The sequence below is a fragment of the Panthera tigris genome, chromosome D2 (genome assembly GCF_018350195.1).
Source record: "Panthera tigris isolate Pti1 chromosome D2, P.tigris_Pti1_mat1.1, whole genome shotgun sequence".
Classification (NCBI taxonomy): Eukaryota; Metazoa; Chordata; class Mammalia; order Carnivora; family Felidae; genus Panthera; species Panthera tigris.
The window spans coordinates 15,065,417-15,088,244 of NC_056670.1; the positions used below are offsets into that span (position 1 = coordinate 15,065,417).

Genomic DNA, 22,828 nt, shown 5'->3' on the forward strand with positions numbered 1-22,828 from the left:
CCAAAGCCAAGAGTGCACTGTATACGCTGTATGTGAGCTAACTTGACAATAAATTATATTACAAAAATAAAAGAACAAAAATAAGCATCCAACCACACCGGTTGCTAGGGCTGCTTTTCTCGCTTTGCGTTACGAGGTCTCGCCCCGGGACGGCACTCACCCGTTTCGGGAGCTAAGAAAGTGCCTGTGGTTTATTTCAGGTGTCATTCTCTCAGAAGACCAACCTGTAGCACCTGTGTTATCTACCTCACCTGGTGTCAGAACAGGAAGTAAAGTGTGCGCGCCGGAAACCACGACCACGCCAGCGATCCCCAGGAAACCAGCTGTGGCAGGAAGTCCAGCCAGCGACGAAGGGAAAGAGAGGGGAGGCAGGCGGCAGCCCCCGCTCCGCCACAGGTCCGAGGGCGGCTTAGTGGAGAAAGAAGCCTCGAAGAAGTTGCCACACCTGTCTCTGTCTCAGTACGACTTACTAGAAACCGATGTCTCTTTCCAGCCTTGGGGGAGTGAGAATTCAGTCCTGAGTCCCGAACCGGCGAATTACGCCTCGGGCTCCTTAAGGGACCGGTGGCAAAGGGAGTCCCCTCCAGACAGCCTGAGCAGTAGCTGCCCTCAGTGCAACACTGTAATCGCCAGACCTGCACGTGCGTCACCGGATGCCTCCCGGCAGGCGGACCCGCCCTTGAAGCAGGAAGTGGACTACTCGGATAGCGAGGTAGCTGTCACTCTCATTGACACTTCTCAACCTGGAGACCCACTGAGTCTGCATGAACCCATTAAAATTGTCATCACCATGAGCAGTACTCCGAACTCCATGACAGACTTGGAAAGTTCGCTCCACCTAAAGGTGATTGGCACTGAGAGAGCTGGCTTCACGTCTGACGCTGAGCCGGCTGCCCCGGGGGTGGCCAGTCCTCCCAACACGGAGCAGATAAGAATTCCTGTCATTACACTGGAGCTCTCTGAGGATGGGGCAGGAGGCGCCGTGTGTCCCGAAGGCAGTGGAGGTGACAGGAGTCCCGAGAGATTGATGGTGGAGGCATCATCCAATCAGTGTTCTGGCTACGAATCTGGGGAAGGAGGAAATGCCACAAAGGATGGCAGTCCTTCCCCCACAGGAGACCGCTGTGAAGCAACCCCCCCATTCACACCTCACGCGGCCCCTGAGTCTGAGGGCGGAAAGGAAGGCCAGGCTAACCTTGACCCATCATCTTGTAAAACCAGCCATGAAAAGAGACACGCCCGGGTTCTCAGCATGGACAGTGGTACAGATGTCTTCTTGAGCAAAAGTTCCGCAGAAATTATTAGCGATAAAGAAAAAACAATACCAACTTCCAAATCTGACCTGGAGGCTAAGGAAGGACAAATACCAAATGAATCCAACTTCCTCGAATTTGTCTCCCTATTAGAGTCAATCAATACTTCCAAGCTGGCGGCGTCCAACCAAAGGAATGGCTCAGTGGAGCAGAACAAAGACAGTGGGCTTCTCGGAGGTACGATTCCACATCATTTCTGTCGTGCTGATGCAGAGAAGGCAATACATGTGTGAATTACCTTCTGTGATGCAAAGAAGGCAATACATGTGTGAATTACCTTCTGTGATGCAAAGAAGGCAATACATGTGTGAATTACCTTCTGTGATTTGGTTTTGCGAGTGGCAGGATATCGGACCATTGCCGCTTGGTGTTATTGATAATTGCCGAGTGTGCCAATACCAGTGTGCTGAGCACCTATCAACATGGGCTTACTCCAGCAGGAAATTTAAGGCCTAGGAATGAATGTTCGGCTTCCCTAGAAGGCCGCGATGTTTATTTCCGAGGAAATAAGCAATTATATTTTATCACAGTGGCCAGAACTCACAGTAGATTTCTGTCTCTTTATAGACTAGATGCATTCTGGGAAAGCTGATTGGAAACTACATTTCTGTGAAATGAATCCACTTTTCTGTTGAGTTCCATTATAAAATCCTATGTGCAGGGCTCCTTAATTATCCCAATTTGTAAACATAATTATAACAAACACACAGCTCTTAATTTATGTCAAGTACTGTCCTAAGCCCTTTACATGTATTAACAGGCATGACCGTACATTGTCATCTGCCCCAGACGGTCCTCGTTTATACTTTTTTTGCCACCATAATTAGTAATACAACCGCTTTTCACTCTCAAAAGTGTTCCCAGTTTGAATAATAAATTATACAGTTACTCTCATCTTAACTCATTTACTCCTCATGTAACCTTATTTAAATAGCCACATGTGGCTGGCTACCGTATCGGATAGCGTAGATCTGCACATGTGTGTCTTCCCAGGAAGCTGTGTGTATGGTGGACAGAGCCCTGGCTTTGGGACCTCAGAACCCAGGGGCAAATTTTGGTTTTGCAGTGCCAGCTGGGTGAGATTGGACAATTTACTAAATCCATCCGAGTCACAGTTTCTTCAATAAAGCAGGAGTAACAACATGTTGCAGATTTACTGTGAGGATTCAATTAGGAAAATGGGTGAAAAGTCTTGATCTGCGTGATCAATTTCAGCCTTTTATTCTGATTCCCCCCTCAGGCCACGTGTAAGGTTTATTTGATTTGTCTACTTAAGTTTCTGTTCTTAAATTTGTCAGCTAACCACATTCAATCTGAACAGTATTAAATTGGAAATCTAGGGGTGTGCAAAGAAATATGGATGCCACTTGGTTTTCTACGGAAAGGAAGGGGCTTGGTTTCAGGAATCTGCAGGTGTGGCAGGGAGGGAGGAGTGGATTATTTACCTCTTTCAGGAAAGGACAGGGTTTGTTTTGTTTTGTTTTTTATTAAATGTATATTTATGTGTGAGAGAGAGAGCGAGAGACAGAGCATGAACAGGGGAGGGTCAGAGAGAGAGGGAGACACAGAATCTGAAACAGGCTCCAGGCTCTGAGCTGTCAGCACAGAGCCCAACGTGGGGCCCGAACTCAGGAACAGTGAGATCATGACTGGAGCTGAAGCTTGATGCTCAACTGACTGAGCCACCCAAGTGCCCGACCGAGGTTTTCAATTGAAGGATGAAAGAGCAGGACGTAAGTCTTTTAGTTCTTGGAAGCTAAGAACTCAAGGTGGCAAATTAGATGCTGTTTCACTTCTATCTTGGAGATCAGTGATATCTTCTTGCTCCTCTATCAATAATAATTTGTTATGTGCTGTTATCTAAAAACAGAAATAGAGCATATTTCTAACACAACATGACAGTGCTTGAGCTTTACGTGATTGTCAAAAGATACAAGATTTCCCAGTTCTCTCTAGGATACTCTTCTTTCCAACCCAGGCCCTTTCCGCAAAGGGCTTTATGATTATCTTCAGGGCTTGGGGGTGTCCTAAGGTTCAAGGCTACGGAAAACCGCACATGTATCAAAAGCCTTTTAAAACCATGGTTTTGTTTTGTTTTGGGCCAGCTTAATTTAACTTTGTGGAAGTAAACAAAGACCACTCAAATGAGAAGAAGCAAAGGCTATTATTTAGAGCTTGCTACAGCAAAGGAGTCGGCCACCATCACCTGTGTTTTGGTAGAGACTCAAAGGCAGGCGAAGGAGTGGGAAAGCTTTGTAGTGGGGAAAAGGGAAGGCTTCAGGTGTGCTCTGACTGGAGGCTGGGGGTACTGGAGGCAGGCTACTTACAGCAGCCTGTGTGAATGGTTAGGGGGCATGTTTGGCTCTCTCTGGCTGGAAGCAGGGACAAAAATTAGGGAAGCTCTCAGTAATTAGTCGAGTCCTGGCCATTTGGGGCCGATTCTTACAGAGGTTATCGTTTGGCTTCCTGGACTGTTTGCTAGAAATGATCATCTGACTTCCTGCAAGGCATAGGACTTGTCCATAGCATGTTGGCTTTCTGGACTGGTTGCTGTAGATTGTGGGTCAGAGTTCTATTTCTATATGTATCTTGTGCGGCCACCACCTGTGTCGTATTCAATCACTTCTAGAATTTCTAACAAGATAATTATGAATGTATGTAGAGATGCTTTTTGAAGAATGATCCAAAGTATGGAAAAATGGAAACAACCTAAATTTACAACAATAGGGCTCTAGTTCAATAAGTTATGCTGTATCGATGTAATATTATATAACTACCATTTCTAGATAGTCAGGAAGAGTATCTGATGTCATTAAATATTTATAATACTTTAACATAAATATAACAGCTATAAAATCATATCTGTATTACAACTTAATTTTTATGAAAAAAAAAGTGTATATGCCTAGAAGAAAAGACAGGTACGGTACGTATGTATCAAACTGACTCCTGTGGCAGTGTGGTAGGGTTAAGAGTGACTTAAAATTTCTTTTCTCTGGTTTTAATTATATATAATTAATGTGAACTGTTTTTATAGACAGAAAATTCCTGTCAATGTGTTATTTTAAAGAAAAAGGAAAACAAATAGTCTGTATGTTGACATATGTAATGTACCCATTTAAGAGAAGGAGAGACTAAACTATGAGAAAGAGACACGAATAAATAGAAGGTACGTGCAGCATGAGGGGTAGAGCTGTCTACATTCGCCTTTCTGCAATTTTGTATGCGATGTGATCACTGGCTAACGCTACTTGTTATGATAGCACTTTCGCACAAGCGTGTCTCTTGAAAACTGAAAGCTTCTATCTTGACGAGCTGTCAAATGAAAGGCAAACATTTTTGGATCCAAGAAATTCTAATGGCAGTTTCACAAATGTGCCGGGAATGTTTATCTTCAGGACTCACATAGAAGCCAGCAATGTTTCTCTAATTGCTTGAAGTCCGAGGATGAAAATCTTTGTTGTGTACATGATCGTGTGATTTATACTGCAGGGAAGCTAACATAATTTTACTTTTTGAGGGCCCAGGCAGATCTTAGTGGACTTTTCAAATGGCATGTCTTGAAAGGACCTGTAGGTTCAAATCACTCACTTGTGTTCTTCTCTTAGACAACAATTTACTCAGAAGAACATAACTCTTGACATCTTTGGTCTTGGGAATACAGTGGTTTTTATAACCCTAAAAACTGGCTGTTGGGGTATATCCACAGACAAGGAGGGGCTGACCCTTAGGGGTGGATTCCACTGTGCATCATGGTATAAGCTAAGGCTCTTATTTTGGTCAATTATTTAAAGAGGATTGCAAAAACTCACAGAATCTTTTCGTACCTATTGATTTTAGCATTCTGATTCACCTGAAGTTATTCTCAGGGCAAGGAGCAGGTGTAGTATCTCACTGTGTCTTCCACGGTGCCAAGTACAGAGTGCAAAGTCGACTATTTAATGAATATCCACTTTATGAAGGGACTAAGTCTACCTTTACCTTGAAAATCTAGTTGTGGAGAATGAGTGAGAAGGAATGACTGATAAGATTTTAAAGCGGTAAATGGGACGTTGCTCCAAAGTAGTCAGGTTTGTTTACATAATTATTTTTTCATCTGATGCTGTCCATTTATGAGTTATGAACCTTTCAGGCCCGAGTAATCGAAATGGGTGATTTTCAATCAGCTGAGCCAGTGGTCACTGGGGTTATTTCAAGGGATTCCCTGAACCTAGAGTAGGTGATGTCCATAGATAGCTCAGTAACCTGCCTCTAACATATAAACTGTTTTTCAAATATACCTAGGTACTGTCATAATTGGTTAAAATAAAATTGATCAAAACACATTCTGAATTCATAGGAGCTGTGTAGATTTTCTGTCTATTCTTGTTTCAGTTTTGGTAACTTATTTCCAAGGGCTTTCACATTAATTTCTTATTTAACGTTATGTTAACATATCAAATGATGTTTTTCAGATACCTGCTCCCAGGAGAAAAGGGAGGAAATCCAGGAACGTGAAAAGCCTAATGGACACAGTTCCAAACAAGGAAAACCAGACGTGCAAAGTCAAGACCACACTAGCACCAGCCCTGTGTTCACCGAGCCTGCCAAGATCACGACCCTGTGAGTCTAACTTACTTACTTAGCTTCATGTTGGGGCAAAGTGTGAAGCAGCCTCAGTTAGTGGCTGCTTCTTTTAATGGTTTGTTAAGGATAAGGAGGAGTTCCTAATAGTTCTTGAAACTTTTATATATGTTAAGTTTCCAGGGCAATAGACAAAGACAGATAATCTACAGGGTAACTTCCCAGCAAGACAGCTCCGTCTTGCAAGTCATCAGTGGGCCTGAAACATCTGTGCAAGATGAGATGTCTGTGGACGCTATGCATGTCTTCATCGATGAACACGGTAAGTCCTTAGAGCTTTTTAGTAACGAGGAAGAAGGGATAAGGGCTGGTGGCTTTCTCATGCCCGTGTGGTCCTTAGCCTCAGTACTAGATTTTGGAACAGGAAGACTTAGTCCTACGATTTGCTCACATAGAATGTTCTTGACTCAGTCCTATGATTTGCTCCCAAAGAATGGTCTTAGAGCAGAGTGTGCTCCTTCCTGCCTCAGGGCCTTTGCACATAGCATGTCCCTGTACGTAGCCCACAATGTGCTATTTATCCTTCATATCTTAATTCTAAAGAAAGTTCTTCAGGGAAACCTTTTCTAGGCTCCCCAGACTTAGTCAGATTCCTCTGCTTTTTGGTCTTAACCCCCTGTCCTTTTCCTTCTTTGATACTATTATAACTTCTAATTATTTATTGACCTATAATAATTTGATTAATGGTATTTTCCCCCTCACAACTGTGAACTTTAGGAAAGCAGTGCCTAGTGCCTAGTAAACATTTATTGGATGTGTGTTGAAAATCTGACCTTGATATATATTTTTAGTGCCTTGTCATAAAAAGGATTTAAAATAGAAAAAGAAAAAATGAAGAGAAGGAAGGAAGAGAGAAAGAGAGGGAAGAAAGAAAGGAAGGAAAGGAAAGGGAAGGGAAGGAGGAAGGAAGTAATGTTAAGTGGCAAGTTCAAAGTTCTGTAGATAAGTGATATAGGCCCTTGTTTTTTGAGGATGGGTATTTGGCTTAAGACATCAATTAATGTTTTTTATACATCAATTAATGTTTGTTATTTTACTCTCAAAAGAATCCTGGTTTGGATAATGAATAATATGGTTACCCTATCTACAGATCAATCCTTTGTGGTCTGAAGTGCTTTCGCATCTACAGACAGACAAAGAAGTCTTTTACACTTTAAAGAACAACATTAACACTTATATCAAAGCCTCCAGGGGGGCTGCGGTCTTCCTTATAAATGTATCTCTTGGTGGGAGGAAACTTCAAGTTGAGGTCCTGTCCTTCAGTCTACCTTCCAGCTGCTTATAACACAGTTAATTATGCTCCCGTGTTACCTGAAGAAGGTACACCTCAAACCTGTTCTGCAGAGAGACCATTTCCATTTACAAAGTGAACTGATTTTCACACCTCAATACCCGGAACCTCTTTAGCAGACTAATTTAACTCTGCAAATTAATTCCATCTCTTGCCATCTCATTACTAGGCTGACACACTAGGCAGTGCTCTGTGCCACTGCTCATCTGCGAATTCTGAGGTGGGGATGGTCTCATGACCTCCACGAAACAAAACCACATGCTTGATAAGCCTCTTTTAGCACATGATACAAAGACACATGGGCCTGGTATGTTTCATCATACTGACACATGATGAAAATAGACAAAACGATGAACTGAAAACAGTTGACCCTTGCCCAACAGAGCTTTGAACTGCACAGGTCTCCTTATACATGGTTTTGTTTGATTGTTTGTTTCTTTTGGTTTTTTGGGATGAATACGGTGCAGTACCGGAAATGTATTTTCTCTTCCTTTTGACTTTCTTAATAGCATTTTCTTTCCTCAGGCTTACTTTATTATACGAATACAGTATATAAAACATATCACATTCAAAATGTGTGTTAGTTGACTTTGTGTTATAGGTAAGGCTTTCCCCGTTAATTAGTGGTTGAGTTTTTAAGTAGGGAGTTAGAGTCATATGTGGACGTCCAACTGTGTGGGTGGTCGGTGCCCCGAACACCTAAGTTGTCCAAGGGTCAAATGTATATAAAAGTGAATTAAGAGATGGTGCAAATTAATTGATCAAAAGCAATTAAGTAATAGGTAACCGAGGCAAACTTGTCTCAGCATATTATTAGAGAGGTATGTCAAGAAGATTTTTTTAGTTACACATTCTGTGGGAAAATATAAAGAATGGACCTAGATTACCAACAATTATTATTAAAACAGTCCAAAATGAGTTCCTTCTGACTTGAAAAATGTATAAGCTGGAATGATCATATACGATACTTGTCTAATATTCTTTGCTGAAATTTCATGATTTTCTAGGGGAAATTAGATCCTGTTATTTAAAGTCTGGAAATCAGAAAGAAGGCCCTTTACAGCATCAGCCATCAAATTATGACAGTTTCTCTCGTGCTCGGTAAGTGGAGGTCTGGTTTCTGGTTTGGGAGCTGTCGTGTTGCTGGGGGACATGTAAATTAGCCTGACTGCAAATGAAGTGAGGATCCTGGTGTAGAATGAATGTGTTAATCCGTTTGTAGGTGTCAAAGCATGTGGGTTTTGTGTGCGAGAAAAAGAAAATCTGATATCACAGAAAAATAAAAAATAAACTGAGCCATTTTTGCAGTAGCCACGTCCAAAAATGAATGTAACATGTAAATATCAATAGAGAGGAATCCTGTGCAAACAGTAGTGCTGCCTTCTGGTAGGACGACGGTGCAACACAAGAACTTGTTCTTAAATTTGTCCTGAGGAATGGACCAGAAATATAGTTAGTTCTCACCTGCAGTAATGGAAGCAAGCTCTTTTGTAGATTGATAATCTAAACATCTTTCTTATTTTCCTCCCTTCAATATGTATTGAATAACTTCCTAAATTATATTCTAGATGATGTTAATTAAGTTTGATATTGAATTAGCTTGTGCATCCGGAACATACCCGGATTCATGGGCAAGCCGTAAATCTTACTAACGGCAGACGGAATTCATTGTTCATTCTGGACTTCAAGATTCTTTGAGGATAATTCACATGGACACACCTCAGTTGTCTGCTCTTAGTGGGGAAGTACATTCATCATGTACGTTCCTTTAGAATTGCATGTACATTTGAAGATTTATGGGAGTCCTTTGTGGTGTGATTAGAATGCCTTAGGCGTCACTCCTGGAGAGTTCAAAGGGAGTTATAGGAACCTTAATTCCAGATCCTGTGGTTCAGTGCTCCTTCCCAGGGTCAAAGTTTCCTGCACAGGTGGGCATGGGAAATCCAAGGAGGAGCCCCACGTGGGCCTCGAAGGAAGACTGTCTGTGTCCTTGCGGTCTGGTCTCCAGGTGGAATTTTGTTGTGTACCAGCCTTTTAGGCTGTTTCCTCATTGCTGCCACTGCTGCTTAAGAATGCTGGTGTCAGCCATTCTGGCAGAGTTGATGGGTACTGTAGGTGGTGACTCTCCCAGGCCACGCTGTCCCAACTGGGCCCCGACCCTGAAGCAGCCTGCTGTATCCAGAGTCACTCCTGCAGGGAAACACGCATATTCTCCATCGCTGGCAGGCCTTCCACTCTTCCTCTGTCTCCCTCAGGTGCCCACGTTCTGGTCAAAATAGACAGAAGGGTGCCTGGGTGGCTCAACCGGTCGGACTTGATTTCGGCTCAGGTCATGATCTCAGAGTCTTGGATCGAGCCCCTCATCAGGCTCTGCACTAAGTGTGGAGTCTGCTGAAGATTCTCTCTCCCTTTCCCTCTCCCTCTCTCCCCCCAGTTTGTGTGCTCTCTCTCTTTCTCTCTAAAATTCAAAAAAAAAAAAAAGCAAACAAAAAACCAAAAAGCCTGGAAAACAAAATTCTTCTCTAGCCAAAAGACACACAAAGTCCCCGTGCAAATGGAGGCCCAGGAGAAGAGGGAGGTTTGATGCACTCACCTCAGCCCCAGCCTCCAGGACATTCGTTACAGTGGCTTGATGGACATAGGCATCTAAGATGGCAGGTCCCTCAGACCACATACTCAGTTCTGCGTGAACACAGCATGGAAAGCTGCCACATTATTCTGCAGGCCTCAGTTGCAAGCTGTAGTGTTTTTAAACTAAATTTAAAACAATTACAAGCCCCTTATTTTATCCCAAAATAAAGCTACAAGACTTTCTTATTTTTATTTTCCTGGGCAAATGTGCTTTACTTTCCCGCTCCGTAAAGGCTTTGATTGCCTTTGCCGGTAACGCCCGTTAGAATAAAGTCACGTATCCAGAGCCTGAAAAAGTTAAAAGTGTACAGTGTGCAAATAAGAACCAGAGAGGAATGCCTGCCAGGGTTCCAGTAGGCTCCTCCTCCTTAGGTTTTGCCTCATGCAGAGCCACCCGCTAACTCACTCGACTTTTCCCCATTCATTGCCCTCTCTTTATTAAATTTCCCACAAGTCTTGCTTTCTTTCATCTCCCCTGCATTTCCCCTCCAGGTTAGAGCTCTTTATTGTATAACCTGCCCTCTATTTCCAGAGCTGTCAAGGCTTCGGTGTGCCACAGGGCACTGACTCAGAGCGAGAGAGCTTCCGGCCAGGTGTGGTTGCTAGGGCTGCTGAATGTGTGTGTGCTGAGCGCCCCCGAGAAGCCCTTGGACAGCCTCAGGTCAGTCCTTCCCGAGCACTGCCTTTTTGGCTACGTACAACAGTTAGACCCCCTTCCTGCTACACCTGAGAGAATCCGAGTCAAAAGGCCTCCTCACCGTGGGAATTTGTGGTCATGTAACTGAGACATCTTGCAGACGTCTTCAGGGGTATGGTTTCTCCTTCTCCATCTCTCTCCTGTTCCTGCTTTTTGACACCCCTCTCAAATACTGAACTCTGGTGGTCAGAAGATGCCTGTAGTAGCCCCGGGCCTTATGTCTTCTCTCAATCGAGTCCAGCAAGGACAACATGCTTCTCTCCCATAAACCCCAATATAAGAGTCTCATTGAGTCGGATTTGGTCCTGACTGGGCCACGTTCCCTGAGCCCAGTCACCAAGGCAAGTACTTGGCTTAGCTCTACGATCATGTATAGAGCTGCAATCATAGGTTCCCTCTGAGAAAGGCTGGGGGTGGCTCTTTAGAGGTAAATTTGGAGCAGGGTGGATGGAGGCGGGGCAGCAAAAATCAACAGATGACCCCCGAGGAGTCTCTGTTTCTGGTAAAAGTCATTCGATTAAACTAATTACTGAGCTTCTCTAAGGAGAATAATGATCAAGTTTTGTAAAAACAGCGTTCCCCTTCAAGAAAAGCTTGATATTATTTCCCTGGTCATCACTAACATTTCTTGTGTGCAAACACGCCAATGGAGAGCTCTTGGCCCACCACCTCCCATGCTAAGTTCTAAGTCTTCGACCACCTGCCCTATCCCCAAGGTAATTTGGCAGGGAATTGGTTTTAAGAGCTCTACGAAAGAATGGCACATAGCCATGCATATCTTCTTGTGCTTCACAGATAAAATGGAATAGGATACATGTTTGCTCTCACATGTACAGACCATTGCTTGAGAATATCCATGTTCTCTACACTGCCTGTGCTTTGAAATAAGTTAGTTGTTCAGAAGGGACTTTGTTACGGGGTGTTACATCAATTCAATGGCCCGTTTGGGCATAAGGGATGTACAGTGCTCCCTGTTTAATGCATGAGAACAAAACTCAAGTCGCTTCACTTAGCAAAATTATAGCGTTGAAGCGGCTCCCTCGGCTGTTCTAGAAAAGTGGAGAAGGGGCTGCCATCTGTTCAACTCATGCTCAGGAAAAACGGCTGAGTGCAATGCAGAGTCCCGTGATCTTCTGGACTTAAACTGCTCTCTGACGGGCTTATGCTGGATATTCAAACAGTCTCACAGTCCTCCCCAGACTTGGGGACAGTGGAAGCTATGCCATCCATCATGGGAGACTCATTTCTTTGCGTTCGTAATAAGCCTTGGCTTTCATGGAAGTTCGTGATGTAGTGATGATTCGGGTATCTTTGAATGGATGGTATGAAGGGAAAACTTCTATAAATAGGATAAAAGCAAGCAGGTTCAACTGAAATATTTTAGTCCCTATGTTAACAGACTACTGTGTGTTGGGATGTGCACGAGGGTGAGTGTCGTCTGTCTCTAATGTAAAGAATGATACTAGAGCAGGGGCGCCTGGGTGGCTCAGTCGGTTAAGCGTCCAACTTTGGCTCAGGTCATGATCTTACAGATAGTTTGTGGGGTTGAGCCCCACATCGGGCTTCGTGCTGACAGCTCAGAGCCTGGAGCTGCTTCGGATTCTGTGTCCTCTCTTTCTCTGTCCCTCCCCTGCTCTCACCCCCCCTCCCCGTCTGTCTCAAAAATAAGTTACAAAAACATTAAAAAAAAACAATTGAAAAAAAAAAAAGAATGATACCGGAGCAGAAGGCAGCTGATCAAGTACACGGCCAGCAGGTCAGGATTTTGCAAACTTGGAAGGGCCGGGTAACGCCTTGCACCTGTGTTCCAACACACCTGCAGGCTTTCTGTGGGAAGCAACATGATGGCAGTTCCAGGCCCCAAAGGGATCACTTCCCTGTAATAATTCTGGTCATGGCTGCCACCGCTTGTTAAATATGTATTGTGTGCGAAGCACTCTGCTAAGTCATCAGTTGTCCAGTTGTCAACATGACATGTGAGATTTGCTCCATTTCACAGAAAAGGAAATAAGACTGAGAAACATGCTCAACCTTCAGTGGCTAGCAAGTGGGCTCAGGACACCTGGGTCTTCGTCCCTGGTCTTCTGCCTCAACAGGGGCCACAGACTCAGAGCCCCGTGGCTCCCAGGCAGGTAGTGTAGACGGGGGAAGCAGGCCAGTGTCACATGTTAGGAGTGGCGGCTCCCACAGGCCACTGGAGGGCATTTATCTACTTAGGCCAACTCAGGAAGCCCGGCCCGACTGGATTTTCCAGTACTTTCCACAAAGAGCTAAAAACCCACATTTATTTGTAAAGTTCTCTTTTGTTTAATGTCGCCAGTTTGAATTGGTTTGAAATACCACAGGCTACAGATGACACGTGCGTGGTTACTGTGGCCTGTGGACTACTGGTTGTCCAGTCCTGCTCTGAAGCCCGGGCCTTCACCCCACGCCCCGAGACCTCCTGTGGAGCAGCCCTGCCTGCAAACACATGCCTCACAGAGATGCCCTTACGTGGTCCCCACCGCCCGGGCAGGTGTGCACCGAGCCTGCTCCCCCGCACCCCTGCGCAGCCCTGCCCCTCATCCCTCCTCTCTGCGAAGCCCACGCTGGCCAACCTTCAGCCCTTCCTCTCTAAGTGTCTGTCCTTCTTTACCTCAATTGCCCTCCTCCATTCAGTCCCACCCTTTGGAATAATCACCTCTCAGAGCACGAATTGCGATCTGCCTCTCTGTACTTCTTTATCTTATCAATCCCTTCTGTGCAAACGAATCCGCTGCTCCATGTCAGAGGGGGGCTTATCACATTCTCCCTGGTACCTCATTTACTTGTGTAGGACTCCCGTCCCCCCTAGACTGTACTTGTCTAGAGAAAAGTGCCTCCGACCAGTGCCTTGAGAGCCCTCACTTAGCCCTCTGTAGATAGATGTTAAGTAAATTCTGAACTGAATCAAGTCGGATCATTGGAAGTGACACAGAGAGCCCAGCTGGAGTTCGGACAGTGCTCAGACCAGCTGGGCATTCAGCGAGAGCAGGTGACAAGCTGAATAGGAGAAGCGGAGTCAAGTCACGGGGGCCGTGAAGCCTGGTCGAGGAGTTCGCGCTGTGTTCTACCTGTAGCAGCAGGAGCACTTCGACCTATTTGTAGACAGAAGCAATCCGGTGAACGTGGGGTCATCGAGACAACATCAGCACAAACTCCCTCACCCTGTGGCGCTTGGAGTGAAAGAGCCGGACACCCTAGCAGTTTGCCTGGTCATTTGATTACAGATTTGATTACCTTTTCCTTCTCGTAAGTGGGGAAATGGACCCAAAAAAGCCCCCAAACTGAAATAAATAAATAGATAAATACATACATACATACATACATACATAAAATGCAACCCTGCAGAATGACTATTCAAACCTCTGGACACAGAAATCAGAGATTGCAGCTGACATTAGATGTTCCTGTCTTGTGTTCTACTCATTCACGACTACATAGTTCTCTGTGTCCGCATGGATGCGGCTGTAATGGGGCATCGGGTTTAGTACTGAGTAGCCTGCACACGAGTGTCAGTCTTAGGCTGATCCAGGCTTCAGTTCCAACACTCACATGGACTTTTGGGTCCATGTTGACATTGAACAACTTGCTTAACCATCTTAAGTATCCATTTACTAATCCATAAATAGAAATGACATAGTGATTAATTCACCAGGTGGCTTTAAAAGTTAAACGTAACAGGCATATATAGCACTTAGGACAGTACCTGCCACAAGGGTATTGTTAGTATCTGCAAACAGAAGCAGTGGGGCCAGGGGCTACACTTCACTGTGGCCCGATAGGGCAAAGCATCCTGACTTTACCTAGGTGGAGGCCTTCCCTCCAGTGCTTTTATGAGTTACTTTATGAGATTTTGAAGGCGGCTAAGTACTTTGCATGCTCTCTGTCAACCTGTTGTGTTCCAACATTTTGGCCTCTGTGGTAATTTTAGAATAGGTACTTTAATATTGTATCCTTGGCTTTTAATGCCATTAAATGTTGAGTTCTCACTACAGTGAATATAAACTTTGGTTTTGAACTTGGAAGGATTCCTAGTTAGGACTGTTGCTAAGCCATTCAGCCATGGAAGATATGGGAAAAGCAGCTTTTTCCCTGTAAGGCAACTTCAGTGGCTGGGATTGCCTCCAACTAGGCCATTAAACCATGGATCCTTATTATTGGCAAGAAAGCCATTCCTCTCTGCCATTGTTAAGTCCAGTTGCCACGTGACAGTTTTACATCCCGACTCCCAAGCATGAATAGGGAATTGTTTGCGGTGTAATTTCCATGTCTCTTTGGGGGATTCCTGGAGGAAACCAGGAGAGGAAACAAATTTCCCTCCTTGGCCCCACTGTCATTGTGGGAACTAGCCCATTTCTCATTACCTGCCAAAGAAATGTAAGCAGCATTTTCCGGTTGTACAATAGCTGTCCGTAAAGCAGGTACCTTTGGTAAGACTCTCTAACATAGCCCTGCTCTCCCCAGATACTAGGATGAGGGAACTCTGGCTTGAATTGCAGCATTTAGAATTGCTACTTAAAAAACTTTCAGAGGACAAATTCATTACCCAGCACCTAGGACTGGTTCAGTAGCTCAGAGCCTAAAATGAGCTAATCTACCTAGAAAGATGTAGTTACGAGTCTGCCCAGAAAATCAAAGTTGATGTAGGCTCTCTGCTTAGGAAGTTGAAGTGTGTCTTGTGTCTCAAAGGTTCATTGCAGACTGAACTTTTTAAATTTCCTCTGTAGATCTTGCAAGTAAAGCTTGATAGGTTCTTTTCTTTGTTCAGCAAAGATTTACATTTCTTTTGTCTATAAATTCTTCCAAGTAACATAGCAGAGCTTTCTTCTGTGAAAGATCTACCGCCGTGTTTCAGTATTAATCTAGCTTTTCCAGTGTCAGAAGCAGTCGGATGAAAATGCGTGCAAAATGCATATTGTCCGGTGTCCAGTGAAATCTGATGGAAAGACATTTTGAGTCTTTCATTTTGAGTCTCTGTTACTCAAAAAGTAGGCATAGTAGTCCACTGAATGGAAGACTCATTCTAGAGCATACTAGTTTATAGGATGTTTATTGGGGGATTTTTTTTTTTATTTAAAAAAAATTGTTTTTAATGTTTATTTTTGAGACAGAGACAGAGCATGAGTGGGGGAGGGGCAGAGAGAGAGGGAGACACCGAATCCGAAGCAGGCTCCAGGCCCAGGGCTGGAGCACAGAGCCCGACGCGGGGTTCGAACTCACGTACCGTGAGATCATGACCTGAGCCGAAGTCAGACACTTAACGCACTGAGCCACCCAGGTGTCCCCGGGGGCCTTTTTGTACTTCAACTTGTTTTTAATTGAAAGAGTAGAGTAGTTTGGGTAATAGTGTGCTGATTTATCTGGATTCACTTATATCTGGCTTTTATTTGCTTATGAATCATTGTAGTACATATCAAAGCAGATATTGTTCTGTTTATAAACTAGGTGTATTTTTGGATGCTGCTGAATCTCTAAACCCAGTGAGTACTTTGCTTCAAAGGTGGATCAAAGCCCTGTGCTTAGTCTTTCTTGCTTCTTCAGAACTCTTTTCTGTTGATATTACCAGCCCTTCTGACCCTTACCTCAGTAAAACTTCCCTTACTCATTGGGATCAATTCTGAGGAAAGCCCTTTCAAGCCGCAATGAATGTACCTGGTTCCCAAAGAAGGCAAGGAGCAGAAAGTTGCACAAAAGAATTATTTCTTTTAGAATCCTCTGTTTTACATTAGTCAGAAGAAATATTGATCCCTGGTTTGGAAAAGCTGAGCTGGAGTATCAGGCATTGAAGTTAGTCAATTAGGTCTTCAAAACGTGGAGAAAAATGTGAGTTCCCCCAATGTTGGATGTACTCAGTGCTATGTTCCATTCAAGCACAAGTTGAAAATGTCAATTCTAACTATAAATCTTTGAGAGTTTGCATATAGCTGCATTACTATGTTGACTTGTATAGTGGAGAGTTATGTGTGTACTGCTTTAAATAAAACAAACAAACTTTGGGGGGATCTAGGTGCCTTTGATCACATAGAGGTGGAAGTGATCTGGAGGAAGCACAAAAGCATCCAGAGTTTCAAACTCTGAAGAGTTTCTGCCATTTCCAAATTTCTGTCCCTCCGTCTTTTGTTTTTTAGTTCTTATCTCTGATCCTTCCACTCTGGTCCTTGTTTTGCTTTTCTGGACACTCGAGAGAGAGATGAAGTTTTCATCCAGGCACAGAGTCATAAAGATGGAAGGGTTAGGAGGTTGATTCTAGAGACTTCTATTCCGAGGCACCTTCTCTGACTCCTTGGGAAGGCCTGCCACCCTGTTTTGGTGGCCATAGCCCCAACTGCCACACGGTGGCAGTAGACGCCGTGCCGGAGGCCCTGTCTCCCTCCTTTTGCTCACGTGCACAGATGGATTTTCCTGTCCTGTGAGAGCTGTTTGCAGACTCTCAATCTAGAGTCCCCGTTAAAGTTCCAGATAAAGGTTATCGTTTTTAAAACAAGGCTGATTTATCTAATTATCCTACATACCAAGCACGTTGCTTGGCTGTGAGTTCCATTTTCAGGCTGCCCCTCTGGGTGACTTGTTCCCATGTGTCCCCCGGGGGGGGGAGGTCTGAAGAACAAGAAGGACCGGCAGAGAGAAGGGTCCTCTTTCTCTAGATGGTGGGCCATAATTTTGAGATCCGGGAAAGACGAAGAATTTCAGGAATTCTTTTTTTCCACGGTGATGGGAAAATGTAGAAGGAGCACATGTATTTTCATTATTTGTTGCTTTGCAGAGTCTACACGAATGAAAGCCGGGGAGTGCAATGTGGTGGAATGTTGTCCCCAGCAATCTGAGACTCAGCTCTGCCCATACAGGAGTCACCATTCTGGCCCAGACTAGCACCTAGCCCCTGCTCCACCTTTATATCCTCCTAGCGGCTGCTTCTTTGGTGGTTTCTGTCACCAGCCACTCTTTCTGTTACTGTCCTGAGCCCAATCTAATTTAAGTCAATTCAGCGACTCCATCACCCTGAACCAAACTAATGTGCCAGCGATTAACCAGAGAGAAGGTGATCAAGACCAGACCTGCAGGTGTTGTCCTCTGATAGTTCAGAGTGTAGTTTTATTACAGGTTTGGAGTATTGCTGTTTCAGGGAAGGAAATATCTCTTAAAACTCAGCCTTTTTTTTTCACATTATGTTTATTCACATGAGGGGAAATCTCCGGCCTTAAGTTAGGAAAACAGAGACGTTTTAGATGATTGCAGAGCCCACGGTGCACAGTTAAACAAGGGCCAAAAAGCAGTGGATGGTCTGAGAAGAGTAGAAGAATAAGTCTGAGAAGAAGCAGAAGGTAAGCAGGCGTTCTTTAAGGACTGGTAGGAAGACTTCTGTCCGCTCCGTGATTTTTGTGACATCGCAGCCTCTTTGGTTCTTGATCGGGAAGCTGGTGCACATCCATCATGACTACGACATCAGGACCCCAGAGAACAACATTTAAGCAAGGGGAGAAATCTCTTCCAGTTGAGCAGTGCCGACTGTAACATTTAATCATCTCTTCCTGGCCAGGTCGGAAGCCTGTATACACGTGTGATACAGGTTTTCTGGTGAGGCCACACCGGTCATAAAGCTAGGACAAGGATCTTTTTTAATATCATCATGCTTTGTTTAGAATACTCAACTTTTATGAAAGAAGTTAATGAAGAGGGAACTTTATAAGCTGTTGGAGTCTGTTTTTTTTTTTATATAGAATAAAGAGGATTGAGTGTGAGTTGAGGGCAAGACACTCTTCCCCCATTCATGCTAACAGAAACAATTGGAGGTAATGTTATTTGTATGAAATGCATAGGGGTCATGTTGCTGTTTCATATGAGAATAAACAAAGTCGGGTCCCATATCCATAGAAGGAAATAAATAAGGTATGGTTAAGTGTCTAATACATGGGAGACATCATTTAGTGGTTTACATATCTAATCTGATTTGATTCTCACAACCCCCGTGCAGGAGATATCTTCCCTATTTTCTAGGTGAGGATTGGAGATAGGACGACAAAGGCTTGTAGTCACAGATAGTAATTAGTAGAGCAATAATCCAAGCCTCGTTCCGCTTAATTCTAGAACTTATCCAAAAGATTTTTGAAAAGAAAACCAAACCCTAGATTTTAACATGAGATTTTTCAAATGGCTTCAATTAAAAAAAAAATAATAATGTTATTTATTGTTATTATTACTTTACTGCCGGAAACATGCTAAGTAATCTGCAGATATTAAGCTGAGGTGTGTTGACCCTTCCTTTGTATCATGTTTCCTGGCACGAAGCAGGAGCAACGGGAGGCTGGCTCTAACAGCCAGTCCTTAGTTCATTTCAGTTGGCAATAGAGGGCGCTGTTCACTTTCTAAGATTTTCTCAAAGAAGCACACCTGTCCATCAGGCTCCTGCCTGTTTACAGTCATCACTTACATTATTGACAGCGCAATCAGATTAATCTTTTGATTTTTGTGAAGTTCTGGCACTTGCCAGAGTCTGCTTGCATTTGCTGAGATTTAGATTTCCCCAAATTTGTACGAGCGAGGCACTCTCGATCCTATTGCGTTCGGCTATGCAACAACACGATTACAGGACGCAGTGGTTTCTGTACGAAGCAAGAAAGTCTGAGCGCACGTTGCCTTTATAAATATAACTGCTTTTTTTCTTTTTTCTGTTAGTTAAAAGATGTTACAGCACTACCCCAGACAGGAAGCACAAGCACAGTGTGTGCAACAGTCATCCAAATAATGGAAGGATAGGATTTTTAAGTTTGAAGCTCCATGTACTTCGTGCTTTGCTCCTTCACTCCTGACTTTAACATACGGCGTTTCCTGAATGGTTCTTTATCAGAGTGCCTCTACTGAACGCACCACCAAGTAGTCATAAATGATGTCTGAAAATGTAGAGAGATGTGCGTGTATGTATGTACAGGGGAACTATTTTATTTATTTTTAAAATATTTTTAAGGTTCTTTATTGTTTTAAAATTTTTTTTTTAATGTTTATTTATTTTTGAGACAGAGAGAGACAGAGCATGAACAGCGGAGGGTCAGAGAGAGAGGGAGACACAGAATCGGAAGCAGGCTCCAGGCTCCGAGCTGTCAGCACAGAGCCTGACGTGGGACTTGAACTCACAGACCGTGAGATCATGACCTGAGCCAAAGTCGGACGCTTAACCGACTGAGCCACCCAGGCGCCCCATAAGGTTCTTTATTTTGAGAGAGAGAGAGAGCATGAACAGGAGAGAAGCAGAGAGAGAGGGAGAGAATCCCAAGCAGGCTCCACACTGTCAGCTGTCTCGAACTCACGAACCATGAGATCATGACCTGAGCTGAAATCAAGAGTCAGACACTTAACCGACTGAGCCACCCAGGCGCCCTTGGTGGAACTATTTTAAATGCTCTTCCGATAGAATAAGTATTTATGTGTTTATGAATGCAGTAGTAGGGACTACTAAGGGAAAAGAAGGGCCCACAAACTCGCCAGAGAGTTTATAATGAAATGTGAGGCTAGAAATCTGAAAGGCATCACGTTAGTGCAGCGTCTGCATTCTTGAGGCGGTTTGGACTGCGAGTTCCATAAGACCCCAAATCACAGCGGATTAGACAGGAAGTCCAAAGTCCTGATCAGTGCAGGTTTGGTCAGTGCAGTGATTCGATGTCATCATCGAGAAACGAGTTTCTTTCCGTCTCTCAGCTTTGCTGTCCTCAGGCTCATCCCCCGTGATGACGCTTTGGCTGCTGCAGCCCCGAAGTTTTCTTGTTACCTTTTAAGAAGTAGAGAAACTTGTGCCGAGTTCCCTGATACCCTCAGCCGTGTCCCCTTTGCTCCACGGTAGCCTCTGAGAATATGTTCTTGGGGCGCCTGGGTGGCCCAGTCGGTTAAGCGTCTGACTTGTGATTTCGGCTCAGGTCACGATCTCACAGTTTATGAGTTTGCCCGACATCGCCCCCCTGTCAGGGCAGAGCCTACTTGGGGATTCTCTCTCTCTCTCCTCTCTCCCTGTCTCTGCCCTTCCTGTGTACTTTCACCTTATCTCTCTCTCAAAATAATTAATAAATTTTAAAACTTAAAAAAAAGTATATGTATAAAAATAGAATGTGTTCTTCCTTCTTCCTTCCCAAAGCAAGGCACTGACTGGGGTGAATGGGGTTTCAGTGATCCGGCGTATTACCCCTGGGGCTAGGGAGGGACCCGGTCTCTCTTCTGAAGCCATGGTCTTGGATGAGTGAATAAATGGAGCTCTGTGAGCAGGAATTCCGTCAGAAATGACTGTGGGGTGGGCAGTCAGCATTGTCTCCTCAGTTTTCGGCACCCTGCTAGAAAAGCGGATGGAAAAATACGTCCCAGTTTGTGCTTTCTGAGCCAAAGGAAAGATGCCAGGCTTGAGATTTACGAAAGACTTCTTTAAATTTACGTCTTGTCAACCCAGACGTGATTAAAGACGATAAGACTCTTTAATGTAGATTATAGCTATTCTAGTAGTGTCCTCTTTTCCAATTACGGAGGCATTTCTTGCACCTGACGCGCACTTTCTTTGCTCTGGGTGGGGTGGGAGGCGAGGGGATGCGGAGTGTGTTAGGGGTTGGAGGAGGTAGCAGAGACGGCAGGTTGTCCGTGTTCCTTCCTGATTGCTGTCTTTGGAATTATCCAGACCGCCACTTACTGTTTTCACAAAATATGAAGGCAGAAACTATTGCTGCCCCCTGCCCATCCATCGGATACGTAGAAAATTAAGGTTGGCATCTCTTAGAACACCAGGCATCTACCTGCCTACCCCATGGCACGCGGCAGATCTGGACAGCCTGAGTAATTTGCATGTGTGCAAGATGATTGCCCTTCTGCCCGAAGAGAGCATTGCATATACACAATCCCAGCCCTGAACTGCGCATGCAAATCTGTAAAGGTTGTAAAGGCTTATCGGCTACCTGCCCTGGGGACCCCTGGTGTCCTCGTGTTCGGGTATAATAACAGATGACTTCCACACGTCCAGGTGACCAGAGCTTTTCTTTTGCCCCTCCTCAGAGACATACAGATCAGCTCCTCCAGTACCACGACTTCTGAGAGTCAGGACCCTTCTTCCGGGGACCCTGCGGTCAGTGCGCTTCAACAACAGCTGTTGCTAATGGTGGCTCGGAGGACCCAATCGGAAACCCCGCGGGTACGTTCCAGCCTCCCTGTTTGCGAAGGTTCCAGAAGCAGGGATCTTGAAACCTGTTTCGTGGTCAGATTACCTAATGGAATTAGTCGGGTCTTGTCCTGAGTTTTCCATTGCGAGGTTGTGGGTATATCGCTGCATGGTAGTCTATTGAGCGAACGTGGGAAAAAAGCCATTTAAATAACAGGTATCCTTCGCTGACACGAACAGAATTGCCATTGCCTTAATGCTCTTCTAAGTGCATTAGAAATTCATGTACCTTGATCTTTGGTTGCCAGGATGCACAGACCCCACAAGGGCTTACTTGGTTAGGATGCCTTTTTCTCACCATAGTTGGAAAACACCTGGATTTTTATTAATTTATGACGGCCTCTTATTAAACATTCAGAGATCCTTAAAGAGAAACTTGACTTGAAGAGAGAGTCTATTCTTAGAGCAAATGGCATTATCATCCAGGGGCTGAAAAGACGAAGCCTTCAGTTATCTTACCAAGGGACAACTTACTAATGTTCATTCGCTTATCTGGTGCACCTTGAGTATGACTCTAGGAGAGGCAGAGCAAAGACTTCACAGCAAAAATCACACGGGAGGTGAGACGTACCACCGGACGTAAACTGAGAGCTACAGATTCAAGCAGGGCATTTCAGACAGAGAGGCTGGCGAAGGCTCCTTAGGAAGAAGGGACACCCGGGCCAGACCTTGAAGGAGAGTGACTTTCCATTGGTACAGGCTGCTGGCAAGTTAGTGGACCCTCCTGGCAATGTTTTGATGTCTCGTAGACAACCTCACCCATGAAAAAATAATACCGTTTTGTATTTGTTTTCCTGATTGCTTAACTAAAGTTTTCCAAAAAGATGCTTGATAACACAGCGGGTTGAAATCGGTCAGGCGTGTGGGGAACAAAAGGTCACGTTATGTTGTCACTGACCTCACACTGCTCTGGAGTCCTTATTCCTGCTGCCTGGGTAGGGAGGACTGAGAGGTGCCAAGCAAGTAGAATGAGCCCTTCCAGGTGCCTGGGTGGCTCAATCAGTTAAACACCGACTCTCGATTTTGGCTGGGGTTGTGATCGCACGGTTCGGGAGTTCAAGCCCCACATC

General features: G+C 44.5%; 1 protein-coding gene across 1 annotated transcript in view; it reads left to right on the forward strand.

Moving 5' to 3' along the window:
- PCNX2 (pecanex 2) overlaps positions 1–22,828 on the forward strand; it is a 298,842-nt gene that overhangs the window by 38,703 nt on the left and 237,311 nt on the right. Inside the window, exons 5-9 of the mRNA XM_042960259.1 lie at positions 201–1,490; positions 5,768–5,915; positions 6,053–6,198; positions 8,235–8,328; positions 21,596–21,731. Of these exons, the coding sequence (XP_042816193.1) occupies positions 201–1,490; positions 5,768–5,915; positions 6,053–6,198; positions 8,235–8,328; positions 21,596–21,731 (1,814 nt within the window). The remainder of the gene's footprint in view (positions 1–200; positions 1,491–5,767; positions 5,916–6,052; positions 6,199–8,234; positions 8,329–21,595; positions 21,732–22,828) is intronic.